This window comes from Neoarius graeffei, chromosome 27 (assembly GCF_027579695.1).
Source record: "Neoarius graeffei isolate fNeoGra1 chromosome 27, fNeoGra1.pri, whole genome shotgun sequence".
In the NCBI taxonomy this organism is placed as follows: domain Eukaryota; kingdom Metazoa; phylum Chordata; class Actinopteri; order Siluriformes; family Ariidae; genus Neoarius; species Neoarius graeffei.
The window spans coordinates 33,775,445-33,792,695 of NC_083595.1; the positions used below are offsets into that span (position 1 = coordinate 33,775,445).

The 17,251-nt window shown below is 42.0% G+C and overlaps 1 protein-coding gene across 1 annotated transcript in view; it reads left to right on the top strand.

The window, feature by feature from the left end:
• The window catches only part of brsk2b (BR serine/threonine kinase 2b), a 421,778-nt gene that overhangs the window by 360,516 nt on the left and 44,011 nt on the right, over positions 1-17,251 (top strand). Inside the window, exons 11-14 of the mRNA XM_060911874.1 lie at positions 1,108-1,205; positions 4,827-4,977; positions 7,105-7,173; positions 13,556-13,616. Coding sequence (XP_060767857.1) covers positions 1,108-1,205; positions 4,827-4,977; positions 7,105-7,173; positions 13,556-13,616 — 379 coding nt within the window. The remainder of the gene's footprint in view (positions 1-1,107; positions 1,206-4,826; positions 4,978-7,104; positions 7,174-13,555; positions 13,617-17,251) is intronic.

Genomic DNA, 17,251 nt, shown 5'->3' on the forward strand with positions numbered 1-17,251 from the left:
TGATTTAGCCAGACTGCGATTATGAGTCGGCTTTTACTCTCTACCCAGCAGGTTCATACACTCCGTCTTAACTGTGTTCCCACACCAAGCACCCAATTTCACTCCGAGCTCCTGGACTTTGTTGTATAGTCTCACCAGGAAGAATTAATTCTCTCTTAATTAATTAATTAATTAATTTTTGGTAAGTGTTTTGTACATTTAAGCCTGGGGGTAGTGGTGTCGGTTTCAATTCACACTATTTATGTTCCCTAATCCATTACCTCCACTCTAATTATTAACATCAAAGCTATTTATCACAAGATATAATTATTTGTAATTACAGAGCATTGTTGTGATTTGTAAATTAACTTGAATAACTTGATTTAGTTTCTCACTTCAGACCTACATTGATGAAATTTTTATTTATAGCACTGGCGCAATGGGGCTAATGTAGCTAACATGTAAATGACTGCTTATACCAAAGTTGTGGCCCAAAGTTTAAAAATTTGAAGCTGGAATTGTACAGTAAATATGTCTCATCTCATCTCATCATCTCTAGCCACTTTATCCTGTTCTACAGGGTCGCAGGCAAGCTGGAGCCTATCCCAGCTGACTACGGGCGAAAGGCGGGGTACACCCTGGACAAGTCGCCAGGTCATCACAGGGCTGACACATAGACACAGACAACCATTCACACTCACATTCACACCTACGGTCAATTTAGAGTCACCAGTTAACCTAACCTGCATGTCTTTGGACTGTGGGGGAAACCAGAGCACCCGGAGGAAACCCACGCAGACACGGGGAGAACATGCAAACTCCACACAGAAAGGCCCTCGTCGGCCACGGGGCTCGAACCCGGACCTTCTTGCTGTGAGGCAACAGCGCTAACCACTACACCACCGTGCCGCCCGCAGTAAATATGTTTCAGATCAAAATATAGCTCAGTTTCAATCTCTTCTTCAAGCTGTTCCCGTTGAATGGTATGAGGTAGTGTTGCTGGGCCTGATATCTGTCTAGTCCAGACTGTAGATTCATACAAGCTATCAGTGACAGTCATGTCATATGATTACAAAGAATGACACCCCCCCGATTACACCTTACAGTTCTCCAAACTCTTCCTCCTAGTGATAACCAGGAGAAGATGATCTACTTCCTCCTGTTGGACCGTAAGGAGAGATATCCGAGCCATGAGGACCAGAACTTGCCTCCACGTAATGAGATTGGTAATGAGCTTTACATTCCTCAGAGTCATTTAATATATATATCCACATTCACTGGATATGAATAGTTGCGTGCTCTGATTGGCTACTCTACTACTAGGCTATCAGCTCATATACAGTGAGTAGAGAAAAACAAAATAGTGGAGCGTGTTACTAAACCAACCGAGGATGAAATAAAACCTCTGCTAGAAAACAAAACCCCCAAAAATACAAAAAAACCCCAACAAAATATCATATGAAAATATTTGATGGTAAGAACGTATTTTTTTAATTATTCAAGAATTATTATTATTGCATTTTTCACAAATTGCTACTGTCATTTCACCACTTTGTTTACATTCTAAGTGAAAATTATTTTGTCGGACATTTTGTATAAAGTTTTTATTTATCAAATTTGCAAAAAATAAAAATGCTCCGTTTCTCAAAATCCAGTGAATGTGGATAGAATAAAACAGTTATTCCACTCAATCTCGTCATACATGGCTTATAGTCAACTCACTGCTATGCACCTCGTTGGCTATTAGCTCATGTACGACTCAATTTTGTGGAATATCTATCTATCTATCTATCTATCTATCTATCTATCTATCTATCTATCTATCTATCTATCTATCTATCTATCTATCTATCTATCTACAACCCCGATTCCAAAAAAGTTGGGAGAAAGTACAAATTGTAAATAAAAACGGAATGCAATAATTTACAAATCTCAAAAACTGATATTCACAATAGAACATAGACAACATATCTCATCTCATTATCTCTAGCCGCTTTATCCTTCTACAGGGTCGCAGGCAAGCTGGAGCCTATCCCAGCTGACTACGGGCGAAAGGCGGGGTACACCCTGGACAAGTCGCCAGGTCATCACAGGGCTGACACATAGACACAGACAACCATTCACACTCACATTCACACCTACGGTCAATTTAGAGTCACCAGTTAACCTAACCTGCATGTCTTTGGACTGTGGGGGAAACCGGAGCACCCGGAGGAAACCCACGCGGACACGGGGAGAACATGCAAACTCCACACAGAAAGGCCCTCGCCGGCTCCCGGGGCTCGAACCCGGACCTTCTTGCTGTGAGGCGACAGCGCTAACCACTACACCACCGTGCCGCCAGACAACATATCAAATGTCGAAAGTGAGACATTTTGAAATTTCATGCCAAATATTGGCTCATTTGAAATTTCATGACAGCAACACATCTCAAAAAAGTTGGGACAGGGGCAATAAGAGGCTGGAAAAGTTAAAGGTACAAAAAAGGAACAGCTGGCGGACCAAATTGCAACTCATTAGGTCAATTGGCAATAGGTCATTAACATGACTGGGTATAAAAAGAGCATCTTGGAGTGGCAGCAGCTCTCAGAAGTAAAGATGGGAAGAGGATCACCAATCCCCCTAATTCTGCACCGACAAATAGTGGAGCAATATCAGAAAGGAGTTCGACAGTGTAAAATTGCAAAGAGTTTGAACATATCATCATCTACAGTGCATAATATCATCAAAAGATTCAGAGAATCTGGAAGAATCTCTGTGCGTAAGGGTCAAGGCCAGAAACCCATACTGGGTGCCCGTGATCTTCGGGCCCTTAGACGGCACTGCATCACATACAGGCATGCTTCTGTATTGGAAATCACAAAATGGGCTCAGGAATATTTCCAGAGAACATTATCTGTGAACACAATTCACCGTGCCATCCGCCGTTGCCAGCTAAAACTCTATAGTTCAAAGAAGAAGCCGTATCTAAACACGATCCAGAAGCGCAGACGTCTTCTCTGGGCCAAGGCTCATTTAAAATGGACTGTGGCAAAGTGGAAAACTGTTCTGTGGTCAGACGAATCAAAATTTGAAGTTCTTTATGGAAATCAGGGACGCCGTGTCATTCGGACTAAAGAGGAGAAGGTCGACCCAAGTTGTTATCAGCGCTCAGTTCAGAAGCCTGCGTCTCTGATGGTATGGGGTTCATTAGTGTGTGTGCCATGGGCAGCTTACACATCTGGAAAGACACCATCAATGCTGAAAGGTATATCCAGGTTCTAGAGCAACATATGCTCCCATCCAGACGACGTATCTTTCAGGGAAGACCTTGCATTTTCCAACATGACAATGCCAAACCACATACTGCATCAATTACAGCATCATGGCTGTGTAGAAGAAGGGTCCGGGTACTGAACTGGCCAGCCTGCAGTCCAGATCTTTCACCCATAGAAAACATTTGGTGCATCATAAAACGGAAGATACGACAAAAAAGACCTAAGACAGTTGAGCAACTAGAATCCTATATAAGACAAGAATGGGTTAACATTCCTATCCCTAAACTTGAGCAACTTGTCTCCTCAGTCCCCAGACGTTTACAGACTGTTGTAAAGAGAAAAGGGGATGTCTCACAGTGGTAAACATGGCCTTGTCCTAACTTTGAGATGTGTTGTTGTCATGAAATTTAAAATCACCTAATTTTTCTCTTTAAATGATACATTTTCTCAGTTTAAACATTTGATATGTCATCTATGTTCTATTCTGAATAAAATATGGAATTTTGAAACTTCCACATCATTGCATTCCATTTTTATTTACAATTTGTACTTTTTCCCAACTTTTTTTGGAATCGGGGTTCTGTCTGTCTGTCTGTCTTTCTTTCTTTCTTTCTTCCTTTCTTGTGTGTGTTTTGTGCCAGATGCTCTGTTAACAGAATGTGTAGAAACGGTGTTGAAGAGCGCACAATATTTTGCACTGTTTTCTCTGGCTGATCCAGTAACTATCAACAAATAATCACATCAGTAGCGCCCTATGGGATCAGCCAGCAAAAACGGTGCAAAATATCACACACTTTTCAATGCTGTTTCTAAACATTCTGTAAACGGCGCATCTGGTACAAAAATCCCATGGTGGCCACCCCCCCCACACACACACATATACACATATACAGAGCCATAAAATTAAAAGCACTGACAGGTAAAGTGAATTACATTGATGTTACAGTGGCACCTGTCAAGGGATGGGATACATTCAGCAGTAAAAGAACAGTCAGGTCTTGGAGTTGATATGTTGGAGGCAGGAAAAATGGGCAAGTGTAAGGATCTGAGCAACTTTAACAAGAGCCAAATTATGATGGCTAGATAACTGGGTCTGAGCATCTTCAAAATGGCACATCTTGTGAGGTGTTCCTGGTATGCAGTGATTAGTACCTACCAAAAGTGGTCCAAGGAAGGACAACCGGTGAACTGGCAACAGGGTCATGGGTGTCGAAGGCTTGTTGATTTGCATGGGGCACGAAGGCTGGTCCAATCCCACAGAAGAGTGACTGTAGCACAAACTACTGAAAAAGTTAATGCTGGCTAAAACAGAAAGGTACTAACCACTGCATAGCAGGAACACCCTACAAGATGTGCCATCAGCCCCAGTCATCTAGCCAACACAATCTGGCCCTGGTCAAACTTGCTCAGATCCTTACACTTGCCCATTTTTCCTGCTTCCAACAAATCAACTTCGAGAACTGACTGTTCTCTTGCTGCCTAATATAGCTCACCCCTTGACAGGTGCCATTGTAACAACATAATCAATGTAATTCACTTGATCAGTGTATATTCCCTGTACTGGACTAATGGGCTGGCGCGATTTCTCAGACCCTCCAAGGAAGCGGGTGGACTCTCCTCTGCTGACCAGACACAACAAGCGGAGGCCGGAGCGCAAGTCCATGGAGGTACTGAGTGTAACTGAGGGAGGATCCCCTGTGCCTGTACGGCGAGCGATCGACATGAACCAGCATGGACAGAGGTATGAACCCACAGGACAGGTCACCAAGTGCATCCTTCATTCGCTGTGCAGTCTGGGTTGAGCTTATCCTGAAGTTTTAAGGATGAAAAGCCATAAAGATGAAGAGTTTCCCCTGAACCTTAACGATACCTCTACGATCCCTTTTATTCGCCTTTACACTACCGTTCAAAAGTTTGGGGTCACCCAGACAATTTTGTGTTTTCCATGAAAAGTCACACTTTTATTTACGGGCAATTCCATGTAAATGTCAACCTCACCATGCAAAAATAAAGCAACATGTAATACATCAAAACCACTCCCAGAGATATCACCTAGGCCTGTATTTTACAGATGTGAATAAGTTGAACCAATTTGTAACCAACCTAATATGTCACTGTCAGTCTTTCTTTCTTATAATGTAAAACCCAAGCTAAAATCAACTTTGATCATGTACAATTCTATATTATTGCCACAAGCTACAGAAATGTATGCTAAAATCCACAAAACAGCAAAACAATAGCCATCCTAAATATTATTCAAGAACTTTAGTTTTAGCTGATATTTAGAGAGTTTTTCAAAGGGTTATGGTGGTTAAATTGCTGATTTTCTAAACATATGCCATGTCTATTTCAGACGCGTCACATCCATAACGGAATTTCGTCACATCCATAACGCTGACTTTTCCTTCCGAAACTCTGCATGAAATACAAAATATTTTAAACAAAGATTTTTTAATATTCACCTTGGACCCCTCTATCAAATGGATATCTCCATTTCGACATTAGGTTTACGATTTCACAGAGTTTGATAAAAATGTACAGTCACCCAAGAAAAGTGATACTTTTTCTGTCACATCCATAACGCATCTTTTATTGGCATTTTCTGGCATGCCCTAGATGTACTATGGGAATTGTTCTTGTTCTATCACTTCTCCAGTATGCTACAGCCTTAAAATATGCAACACCTGTTTAAATACTGGGAGACAATAAAACATGCACTGGGTCATTTGTTGCCATTTTGAGTTCAAGTGTCACGTCCATAACGCTGGAATTGCCCTTACCACCATAAGTTGTAAAATGAATAGAAAATATAGTCAAGACATTTTTCTGGCCATTTTGAGCATTTAATCGACCCCACAAATGTGATGCTCCAGAAACTCAATCTGCTCAAAGGAAGGTCAGTTTTATAGCTTCTCTAAAGAGCTCAACTGTTTTCAGCTGTGCTAACATGATTGTACAAGGGTTTTCTAATCATCCATTAGCCTTCTGAGGCAATGAGCAAACACATTGTACCATTAGAACACTGGAGTGAGATTTGCTGGAAATGGACCTCTATACACCTATGGAGATATTGCACCCAAAACCAGACATTTAGTAGAATTTAGCTAGAATAGTAATTTACCACGGGCGGCATGGTGGTGTAGTGGTTAGCGCTGTCGCCTCACAACAAGAAAGTCCGGGTTCGAGCCCCGTGGCCGGCGAGGGCCTTTCTGTGCGGAGTTTGCATGTTCTCCCCGTGTCTGCGTGGGTTTCCTCCGGGTGCTCCGGTTTCCCCCACAGTCCAAAGACATGCAGGTTAGGCTAACTGGTGACTCTAAATTGACCGTGAGTGTGAATGGTTGTCTGTGTCTATGTGTCAGCCCTGTGATGACGTGGCGACTTGTCCAGGGTGTACCCCGCCTTTCGCCCGTAGTCAGCTGGGATAGGCTCCAGCTTGCCTGCGACCCTGTAGAACAGGATAAAGCGGCTAGAGATAATGAGATGAGAGGAGTCATTTACCACATTAGCAATGTATAGAGTGTATTTCTGATTAGTTTAAAGCGATCTTCATTGAAAAGAACAGTGCTTTTCTTTCAAAAATAAGGAAATTCCAAAGTGACCCCATACTTTTGAACGGTAGTGTATCTCATGTTCTTTTCACCGTTACGCGATTCCATAAGTCTCAGACTTCTTTCACACTGCCCATGATGTTGCAGACATTCATAATGGTTTTGCTGGAACGATTAGCCCTCAGCTGAGGAATCCGATTACAGCAGTGGGTCTGCGTGTTCTATGAAGTCACAGCATGTTCTAGAAGAGAGCAGTAATTATAAAAGCAGCTCAGGATAGTGCTGTAATTACCATCTCTGTTCTTTCTGTCCTGCTGTAGTAAATCTGTTTTCATTAAAAGCCTGGATATTTCAGATGCCAACCCCAAAGTGGAAAGCAAAGATGAAAGGTAGAAATCGGCGCTGTCCTTTCGCTTGCACTCTGAAGGTGCAGTGGTTTTTTTTTTTTTAAATCAACGTCTTGGATTGATCTCTGCTTCGTATAGGGGCCAGGTTTCGAAGTGAGGTTTGTAGATTGAGAGTGCATTAGAGTCTCTGTGCTGCAGCACTTTTTTAATAGCACGGACGAATAGAGATTAACTTTTTCGGAAATAGGGCAAATTGGAAGGAATAAGAGATCCTTATTTTCTCTGATTTGTCCCCTCAGTTTTGGCAAAGCTGTTCCCCTCTGGCTTCCTCCACAAACATCAAAAGCATCTTATCTCCCTTCTTGTGCCTTTCATGTTTCTGTTTGATGTCTGGCAATTTTTTTTTGTCCTGTGGTAGAATTCTGAAAGTGAGGTTAATTTTCTCGGGTCTGTGTTACACTACCTGCACTTTTTTTCTCTTCATATTTGTTTGCCCGGTGAGGGCCTTTCTGTGTGGAGTTTGCATGTTCTCCCCGTGTCCGTGTGGGTTTCCTCTGGGTGCTCCGGTTTCCCCCACAGTCCAAAGACATGCAGGTTAGGTTAACTGGTGACTTTAAATTGACCGTAGGTGTGAATGTGAGTGTGAATGGTTGTCTGTGTCTATGTGTCAGCCCTGTGATGACCTGGCGACTTGTCCAGGGTGTACCCCGCCTTTCGCCCGTAGTCAGCTGGGATAGGCTCCAGCTTGCCTGCGACCCTGTAGAACAGGATAAAGCGGCTACAGATAATGAGATGAGATGTTTGTTTGTGTCCGTGTGCGTGCGTGCGTGCGTTCGTTCAAGCCGTGAGACAAAGATTTGTGGCGCACGTTCACAGAAGTGTAAATGAGTGCAATGATTTAATGAGTTACACTAAGAAGGCATTAAATTAGAGCTGTTCCTGACCCTGAATATTTCATTAATTCACAAAAGATTGTTATTTTTTATTAAGATGTAAAGTATGCTTCAAGAGAGGCGACGTGGCCAAGTGGTTAGAGCGTTTGGCCGCTAAGCGAACGGTTCCCGGTTCGAGCCTCTTCTCGGACGGTGATCTGGGGCTCGCCTCCTGTCCACCCAGCAGTGAATGGGGACCTGGTGGAAACACTGGGGAAGTTAAGGCGGCGAGGAAAGGAACTGGCCACCCTACCTCACCATGCCGACGGCCCAGGACAAGTGTGCTCTCTAACAGGCACTCCCCAACATACGTACGAAAACGTATATGGGACTCTTTGACTTGATGCTTCAAGACAGTTTAAAAACAGCTTTATCTATCTTTTTTTTTTTTTTTTTTACATTCAAAGGAATGTTTTAGAAAATAATCAGCGAAAAGATTTTTTTCCGAAAAGCTCCACTGCATCTTTAGTGCGCTTATCAGAAAATATTTCATTTGAGTTAACAGCTAGCAATTCTCTCATCTAATAGACTTTTATGTCGAGATATACAGTAACTCCTCTTTTTTCTCGCTTTCAATCCTTAGCTAGTAGATAGTTTTAAAAAAAATAAATCCGCTATTTCTCATAACTATAGAGGTTTATCTTTCCTCATATAATTGCTTTCTTCTTGTGTGTGTGTGTGTGTGTGTGTGTGTGTGTGTCCTCACTTTTTTCCTCACTCCCAGACTAATCAAATGTGCTGCTTCCCCACATGCTCTAATGTCTCAAATTGTGTGTTGTGTCACTCGTGGCTAATTAAATGAATCATAGAGGGAGGAAACGAGCCTCAGTGTTCAGGAGCATCAAGCTGAAATGTTTTCGGTGTTGCGATTTTCTGCCTGAATGATCACACGTTTTGTGCCTATAGGATAATACAGTATGCATTTAAGTAACATAAGTGATTGATCAATTTATGGATCGGATCTTTCCTCAGAGTAGAACTGCATGAGGGTGTGTTGACACGTTTAATGATGATTAACTGTTTCAATTTGGTTTCATGGTAAACATGTTTGCCTCCACGCCCAGTTAAACTCCAGACATTCATTGGATTCGCTCACGCCCACGGTCCAATACTGCACGCGGTAAAAGAAGGAGAAGGGAACAAGTCTGAAGATAAAGAAGATAAAGTCAAAATTGATTCTTTTCCCATGCCACAGTTTCTTTTAACAATTACGCTTCAGCAAGGGTAGCTAATTGTAGGCTTGTAGTACAAAACACACTAAACACAACAAATGCTAGTCTGATCTTGGTCAAAACCCATAATTCCATAATGGCCTCCTAGGTTTAAGTTATGTTTCTTCTGAATACCAGACACCGTCAAAGTCCTTCCCGTGCCAGAACCTGGTCTTCCCAGCGGGCTTGTAGTACTCGAGTCCGACTCATGCCATAATTTTAAGGACTCGTGACTCGACTTGGACTTGAGCACTGACGACTCGGACTTGGACTCGTGCGTTAACTGCATTCAGATTCATAAATTGGAGACGAGGACTCAGATTTTTTCTTTATTTTTTGTAACGTGCCATAATAATTTGGTATAAGATATTTATCTCATCTCATTATCTCTAGCTGCTTTATCCTGTTCTACAGGGTCGCAGGCAAGCTGGAGCCTATCCCAGCTGACTACGGGCGAAAGGTGGGGTACACCCTGGACAAGTCGCCAGGTCATCACAGGGCTGACACATAGACACAGACAACCATTCACACTCACATTCACACCTACGGTCAATTTAGAGTCACCAGTTAACCTAACCTGCATGTCTTTGGACTGTGGGGAAACCGGAGCACCCAGAGGAAACCCACACGGACACGGGGAGAACATGCAAACTCCACACAGAAAGGCCCTCGCCGGCCACGGGGCTCGAACCCAGGACCTTCTTGCTGTGAGGCGAAAGCGCTAACCACTACACCACCGTGCCGCCCTAAGATATTTATATTGACATTAATTTTTGTACTAATTTCGTGCAAGAGTGTCACACCTGCATGCCTTGGCACATGCACCAGATAGATTCTCGGTCATGCTCCGGACAGCATGCACGCCAGGTGGACTCTTGCACATGCGCTGTAAATGATTCGCACTTGCACAGGATTAAGGCACAATCAGCGCGCTTATATAAAAACTGTGAAAACACACAATACCGTTCAAAAGTTTGGGGTCACCCAGACAATTTTGTGTTTTCCATGAAAAGTCACACTTTTATTTACCACCATAAGTTGTAAAATGAATAGAAAATATAGTCAAGACATTTTTCTGGCCATTTTGAGCATTTAATCGACCCCACAAATGTGATGCTCCAGAAACTCAATCTGCTCAAAGGAAGGTCAGTTTTATAGCTTCTCTAAAGAGCTCAACTGTTTTCAGCTGTGCTAACATGATTGTACAAGGGTTTTCTAATCATCCATTAGCCTTCTGAGGCAATGAGCAAACACATTGTACCATTAGAACACTGGAGTGATAGTTGCTGGAAATGGGCCTCTATACACCTATGGAGATATTGCACCAAAAACCAGACATTTGCAGCTAGAATAGTCATTTACCACATTAGCAATGTATAGAGTGGATTTCTGATTAGTTTAAAGTGATCTTCATTGAAAAGAACAGTGCTTTTCTTTCAAAAATAAGGACATTTCAAAGTGACCCCATACTTTTGAATGGTAGTGTACGTACTTTGCGAAGTATTGAGTTGCATTACTGACACTTTACCGAGCCTTATTTCCTTGTTTGGTTTCCTGATCCCTGATTTCCTGTTTCTCATCTTTGATTCTGCCGAGTCTACGATAGCCTGTTTGTGCCTCGCTCGACCTGTTGCCTGTTTCACCGTTTTATGATTTTGCCTGCCGTTCTGGATTGTTTACCGTCTTCATTTATATTAATAAACACACCTTCTGCACTTACATCCGTCTCCCAACCATTTCTGACAGAATACTTCACATTCCCTGATAAAGAGAAGCACATTCACCTGTTCATACGTCATGTTCAGGAACAAACTAATGTTAATGGCACTGAAACAGCCACCATCAAATGGTGCAGTTGGAGTCTTGTTCTTGGACTCGACTTGGATCAATAGTGGACTCGAAAATTTTTTATAATGACTCTGACTTGAACACTGGGGACTCGAGAATGGACTTGGACTCGAGGTTTAGTGACTCGATTAAAACACTGGCTAGGTGTAAACTATTGTACATTATTATCCATACAGGTCACTTTTTTGATGGAATAAAAACGTGTTCTATTCCCTTCTAGCGGGTTTCATTCATTTGGTTTGATAGCATGCAATATTGTTAGCATATCGCTTATCCTACGTACAGTATATTACATCACTCTACCCAATGGAGAACGAGCGTTGAATATGGTTTACGCTATTGCATGGTTGTCAAGACAACATGACGTCACACGTTGGAGACATAAAACTTCCGCGCTAGCAAGCGACTGTGACAATTTGTAAACAAACATGGCCGCCAGGTTTGTTTCATTAAATATTGAATATTTTTAGAGAATTTTAAAAGAGAAAGACATGTTGAACACCCAAAGGAATGTGTATGTATAATAATAATAATAATAATAATAATAATAATAATAATAATAATTTGTTGGTAAATGCCAACCAATATTATTTAAATATGATATTCTACAAACAGTAAGCAAGTATTGGACGAGGTTGAACAAAACAATGATTTGTTAGTCGCGAGCAAGCAATTATTTGCCGATGCTGAAATAATTGCTTGCGAGACACTAACAAATTATGATATTTTGTTCAACTTCATCCAATAATTGTTTTATCTCATCTCATTATCTCTAGCTGCTTTATCCTGTTCTACAAGGTCGCAGGCAAGCTGGAGCCTATCCCAGCTGACTACGGGCGAAAGGCGGGGTACACCCTGGACAAGTCGCCAGGTCATCACAGGGCTGACACATAGACACAGACAACCATTCACACTCACATTCACACCTACGGTCAATTTAGAGTCACCAGTTAACCTAACCTGCATGTCTTTGGACTGTGGGGGAAACCGGAGCACCCGGAGGAAACCCACGCGGACATGGGGAGAACATGCAAACTCCGCACAGAAAGGCCCTCGCCGGCCCCGGGGCTCGAACCTGGACCTTCTTGCTGTGAGACGACAGCGCTAACCACTACACCACCGTGCCGCCCTAATTGTTTTATCATTACACTTATTATTATTTTTTTGTAAATACTGATAATACCATAATAGCTAAAACTATTGTTTTCACTGGGGTCACGCACTCGATTGGCGGAAACGAGACCATTTTATGCTGTTTGTTGTTCTTCCTGTCATTAATTGTTGCAATTCAGAGTGTGTAGATGCGAAGTAACTACGCACGAGCTGAACATTATTTGTAGGCAGTTATTTGCAGTTCGCTCAGCCAGTCAAAACGGCGTAAAATAATTTGAATTATAATAAATATTTCTTCTCATTTACTACATGTTGTATAAAACAGATCTAGAGATTAAAAGACTTTTCAGCAGTGAGATAAGGTTTGCGTTTTTGTTTTTTCGCAGTAAGCAGTAGAAGCCAATTAACTTGACAGGCTTCGGTATCATTATGCAGGGATCATTACACATTATTGGCAAGCTCTCAAAAGAAAACCTCCCTCTAATTCAGGACACATTTGGAAACAGCTGCAGATGTGTTCAAAATATTGAAGCTTAAAGGTGCAGTTTGTAATTTTAAATGGTTTTTAGATGCAAAAACAAACAAACAAACAAACCAATCTCAAAATTTTAAAAGATCTCTTAGAATATAACTGTGATTCCTAATATAGCTCATCTCATCTCATTATCTCTAGCCGCTTTATCCTGTTCTACAGGGTCGCAGGCAAGCTGGAGCCTATCCCAGCTGACTACGGGCGAAAGGCGGGGTACACCCTGGACAAGTCGCCAGGTCATCACAGGGCTGACACATAGACACAGACAACCATTCACACTCACATTCACACCTACGGTCAATTTAGAGTCACCAGTTAACCTAACCTGCATGTCTTTGGACTGTGGGGGAAACCGGAGCACCCGGAGGAAACCCACGCGGACACGGGGAGAACATGCAAACTCCACACAAAGTCCCTCGCCGGCCACAGGGCTTGAACCCGGACCTTCTTGCTGTGAGGCGACTAGCGCTAACCACTACACCACCGTGCTGCCCCTCCTAATATAGCTATGTAATTATTTGGCAAGTAGTTTCTATTTCAGGTTTCTTTTCTTTTTTTTTTCCATTTCTTCCATTTTTCTGGGCTGCAAATGAGCTCCGCCTTACAGTCAGTTCTGCAAACAAGCAAGACATACGCAATTTAAAATGGAAAAGGCTTGTCCTTTTTTGTATTGCATTGCAGGCAGGAGAAGTCTCTAAAAATGACAAACTGCCCCTTTAAAAGGCATCTGAGATTGATAACTATGCAAATGCTGCATTGTGATTGTCTGAAACTGTGTGTTGTGTTAGGTCACGGTCCATCAGCGGTGCTTCATCTGGTCTGTCCACCAGTCCCCTCAGCAGTCCACGGGTAAGTCTTTGGGTTTGTCCCAAATCACAGCCAGATATTTCCGAGAAAGGGCTACTCATGAGCGTGCCATGTCTCTAGAGATTGTAAATCAATGACATCAAGTACAATTTTATGAGAGATTACAGTGCTGTGAAAAAATATTTGCCCGCCTGCTGATTTCTTCCATTTTTGTTATTTGTCATATTTAATTGTTTGAGGTCATCCAACTGAGTCTAATATAAGATAAAGACGATGTACATAAGTAAACACAAAATGCAGCTTTTAAATGATCACTCCATTTAAAAGTAAAAGGTTAATCAAAACCTGTAACACCCATGTGAAAAAGTAATTGCCCCTTTCAACCTAATAACAGGTTGGGCCACCCTTGGCGGCCACAGCTGCAATTAAACGTTGGCGGTAACTTGCAGTGAGTCTTTTACATCGCTGTGGAGGAATTTTTGCCCACTCTTCTTTGCAGAATTATTTTAGTTCAGCCACATTGGAGGGTTTCGAGCATGAACTGCCCATTTAAGGTCTCGCCACAGCATCTCGATTGAATTCAAGTCAGGACTTTGACTAGGCCACTGCAAAACCTTCATGTTATTTCTTTTGAGCCATTCTTTTGTGTGATTCAGATCATTGTCCTGCTGCATAACCCAGCTGTGCTTGAGTTTATGTCACGAACCGATGGGCGGACATTCTCCTTCAGGATTTTCTGGTAGAGAGCAGAATTCATGGTTCCATCAATTATGGCAAATCGTCCAGGTCCTTAAAAAAGTGTATCTTCGTGGCTTCGGTGGAATCTATTCTCACCTACGGTTGTGAGGCCTGGACACTGATGGTCCGGGAGGAATCGAGACTGGACGGTTGCTACACACGCATGCTCCGAAAAGTCCGCAACGTCACCTGGCGGGACCAAATTCCAAATGAAGCGCTGTATGGAGATTTACCACCACTCTGTTTAAAGATAAGATCAAGACGATTGTGTTTGGCAGGGCACTGTGTCCACCATAGCGATGAGGCAGCTCACAACTTGGTTCTTTTTTTTTTATTAATATTTTTATTAGGAGGCAAGGCACATCAAAACAGGAAACAATGTCAAATCAACATTCAGTACCACACCATCCCTACCTCCTAGGATTTTTTTTTTCATACAAACAAGAACAAGACATTACACAATTCAAAGAAAATAAAAATAATTGATAGATAAATAAATAAATAAATAAATAAATAACAAAGTTCTATTATGTAATAATTAAATATTAAAGCTGCACAGTACAAATAAAACCAAAAGGCAAAAAAAAAACTAAAATAAATAAATAAAAAGGGAGAGAGGGAGGGTCCGTCCGTTAGGGGGCAGAGACTGGAGAGAGTGGAAGAATGTAAGAAAGGGAAGCCACTTGTTATAAAATTTAGCAGAGTTACCATTCACTGAATATCTGATCTTTTCCAACTTTAGAAAAGACATGACGTCATTGAGCCACTGACGACTCGAGGGAGCTTTAGTCGACTTCCAGTGGAGTAGAAGGTGGCGTCTTGCCAGTAAGGAAGTAAAAGCTAAAATATCCAATTGATGAGAGGTAAACCGGTTATGGTCCTCTGGGAGCCCGAATATGGCAACATGGGGGGAGACTTTTATGGTCACTGAAAGTATTTTAGACATGGTATCAAAATAATACAACCAGAAGCAAGAGAGTAGCGGACAAGAGTAGAACATATGGGTTAAATTGCAGGATGAGGCATGACATTTGTCGCATTTGTCAGCAATACTGGGATAGATTTGAGACAATCGAGCTTTGGAAAAATGGACTCTAAACAGTACTTTAAACTGTATAAGTGTGAGACGAGCACAGGATGAGCTTGTGGGAATTTTCTTAAGAGCAGTGTCCCACCAGTCATCCTCCAAGTTTAGATCCAGTTCATCTTCCCAGGCAGTCTTAACTTTAGTAACTGGTGAGCAATCAACAGAAAGAAGTTCGTTATAAACTTTAGAAATAAATGATTTTTGAAGTCGATTGCGGTTTAAAAACACCTCCCAGTGTAGAGTAGGCGGTAAGGAAGGAAAAACTGGAAACAAAGCTTTAGCGCAGTGTCTAATTTGAAAGTATCGAAATACAACTTGGTTCTGTGGGAACCACGCCATGGTCAGGCTTCCCGGGGCGGACAGCGCCTGACATATGTCAACCAGCTGATGCGCGATACTGGTCTCGCTTCAGCAGATGAAATCAGAACTGTTATGGGTCACAGGCCATCCTGGCATGTCATCGCCAGTCATTCCCGAGGAGACTTGACCTAGTAGTAGTAGTAGTCCAGGTCCTGAAGCAGAAAAGTAGCCCCGGATCATCACACTACCACCACCATGTTTGACTGTTGGTATGATGTTCTTATTTTGAAATGCTGTGTTAGCCTTACGCCAGATGTACCGGGACCCATGTCTTCCAAAAAGTTCTATTGTTGACTCATCAGTCCACATAATATTATCCCAAAAGTCTTGGAGGTCATCAAGATGCTTTTTGGCAAATGTGAGACAAGCCTTTATGCTCTTTTGGTCAGCAGCGGTTTGCGCCTTGCAAGTGTCCCATGGATGCCATTTTTGCCAAGTGCTTTCCGTATTCTAGGATCATGAACACTGGCCTTAACTGAAGCAAGTGAGGCCTGCAGTTCTTTAGACATTTGTCGGGGTTCTTTTGTGACCTCCTGGATCAGTCGTTGAAGTGCTCTTGGTTGAATTTTGGAAGGCTGGCCACTCCTGGGAAGGTTTGCCGCTGTTCCAAGTTTTTTCCATTTGTAAATAATGGCTCTCACTGCGGTTCACTGGAGTCCCAGAGCCTTGGCAATAGCTTTGTAACCCTTTCCAAACTGATAGATTTCAATTATTTTGTTGCGCATCTGTTGTTCTCTTTACTTCGCGGCATCTTTTTAAGATCTGTTAGCCTACTTTACATGGCCAGCCTGGTTCTGTTTATGTAATATTTAGATTGAACGGGTCTGGCAGTAATCATGCCCAGGTGTGGCTATTGAACTTGAACCCAATTATCAGTGAAATTTGGTTAATTGTTTGATTGGTTGAGGGGCTAAGTGCTTTTTCACATAGGGCCAGGTAGGGTTGGGTAACTTTTTTCCATCAATAAACGCAATCATCGTTTGAAAACTGCATTTTGGGCTTACTTGGGCTACCTTTGTCGAATAATAAAATTAGTTTGATGACATGAAACATTGAAGTGTGACAAATATACAAAAATAGAACAAGTCAGGAAGGGGCAAATACTTTTTCACAGCACTGTAGTATTAGTATAACAGTTGTATTTTCGGATGTAAAAGACAGGATTATATTTTAATCTCTTTCCAGTGACTACTTTAAATACACACTTTATACAGCATTAATCCTGTATTGGCCAACTACACCATGCAAATCACTTCACTTCTGTTGCGAACTTGAATATGACTCCGACTTTATCAGTCTTAACAAGAACACTTATTAGTTGAAGTTTGCTTAATTTGGGGCAAGGCCTTTACCGTCCCTCCAAAAAAAAAACCAACCCTAGAATGTTGAGATTTAGCCAATTAGCATCAGATGCAAAAGGAAAAGACAGTATTATAGCTGTACCCTAGTGCCATGGATGGTCCTTTAATTATGTACTACACGTCAACAGCTT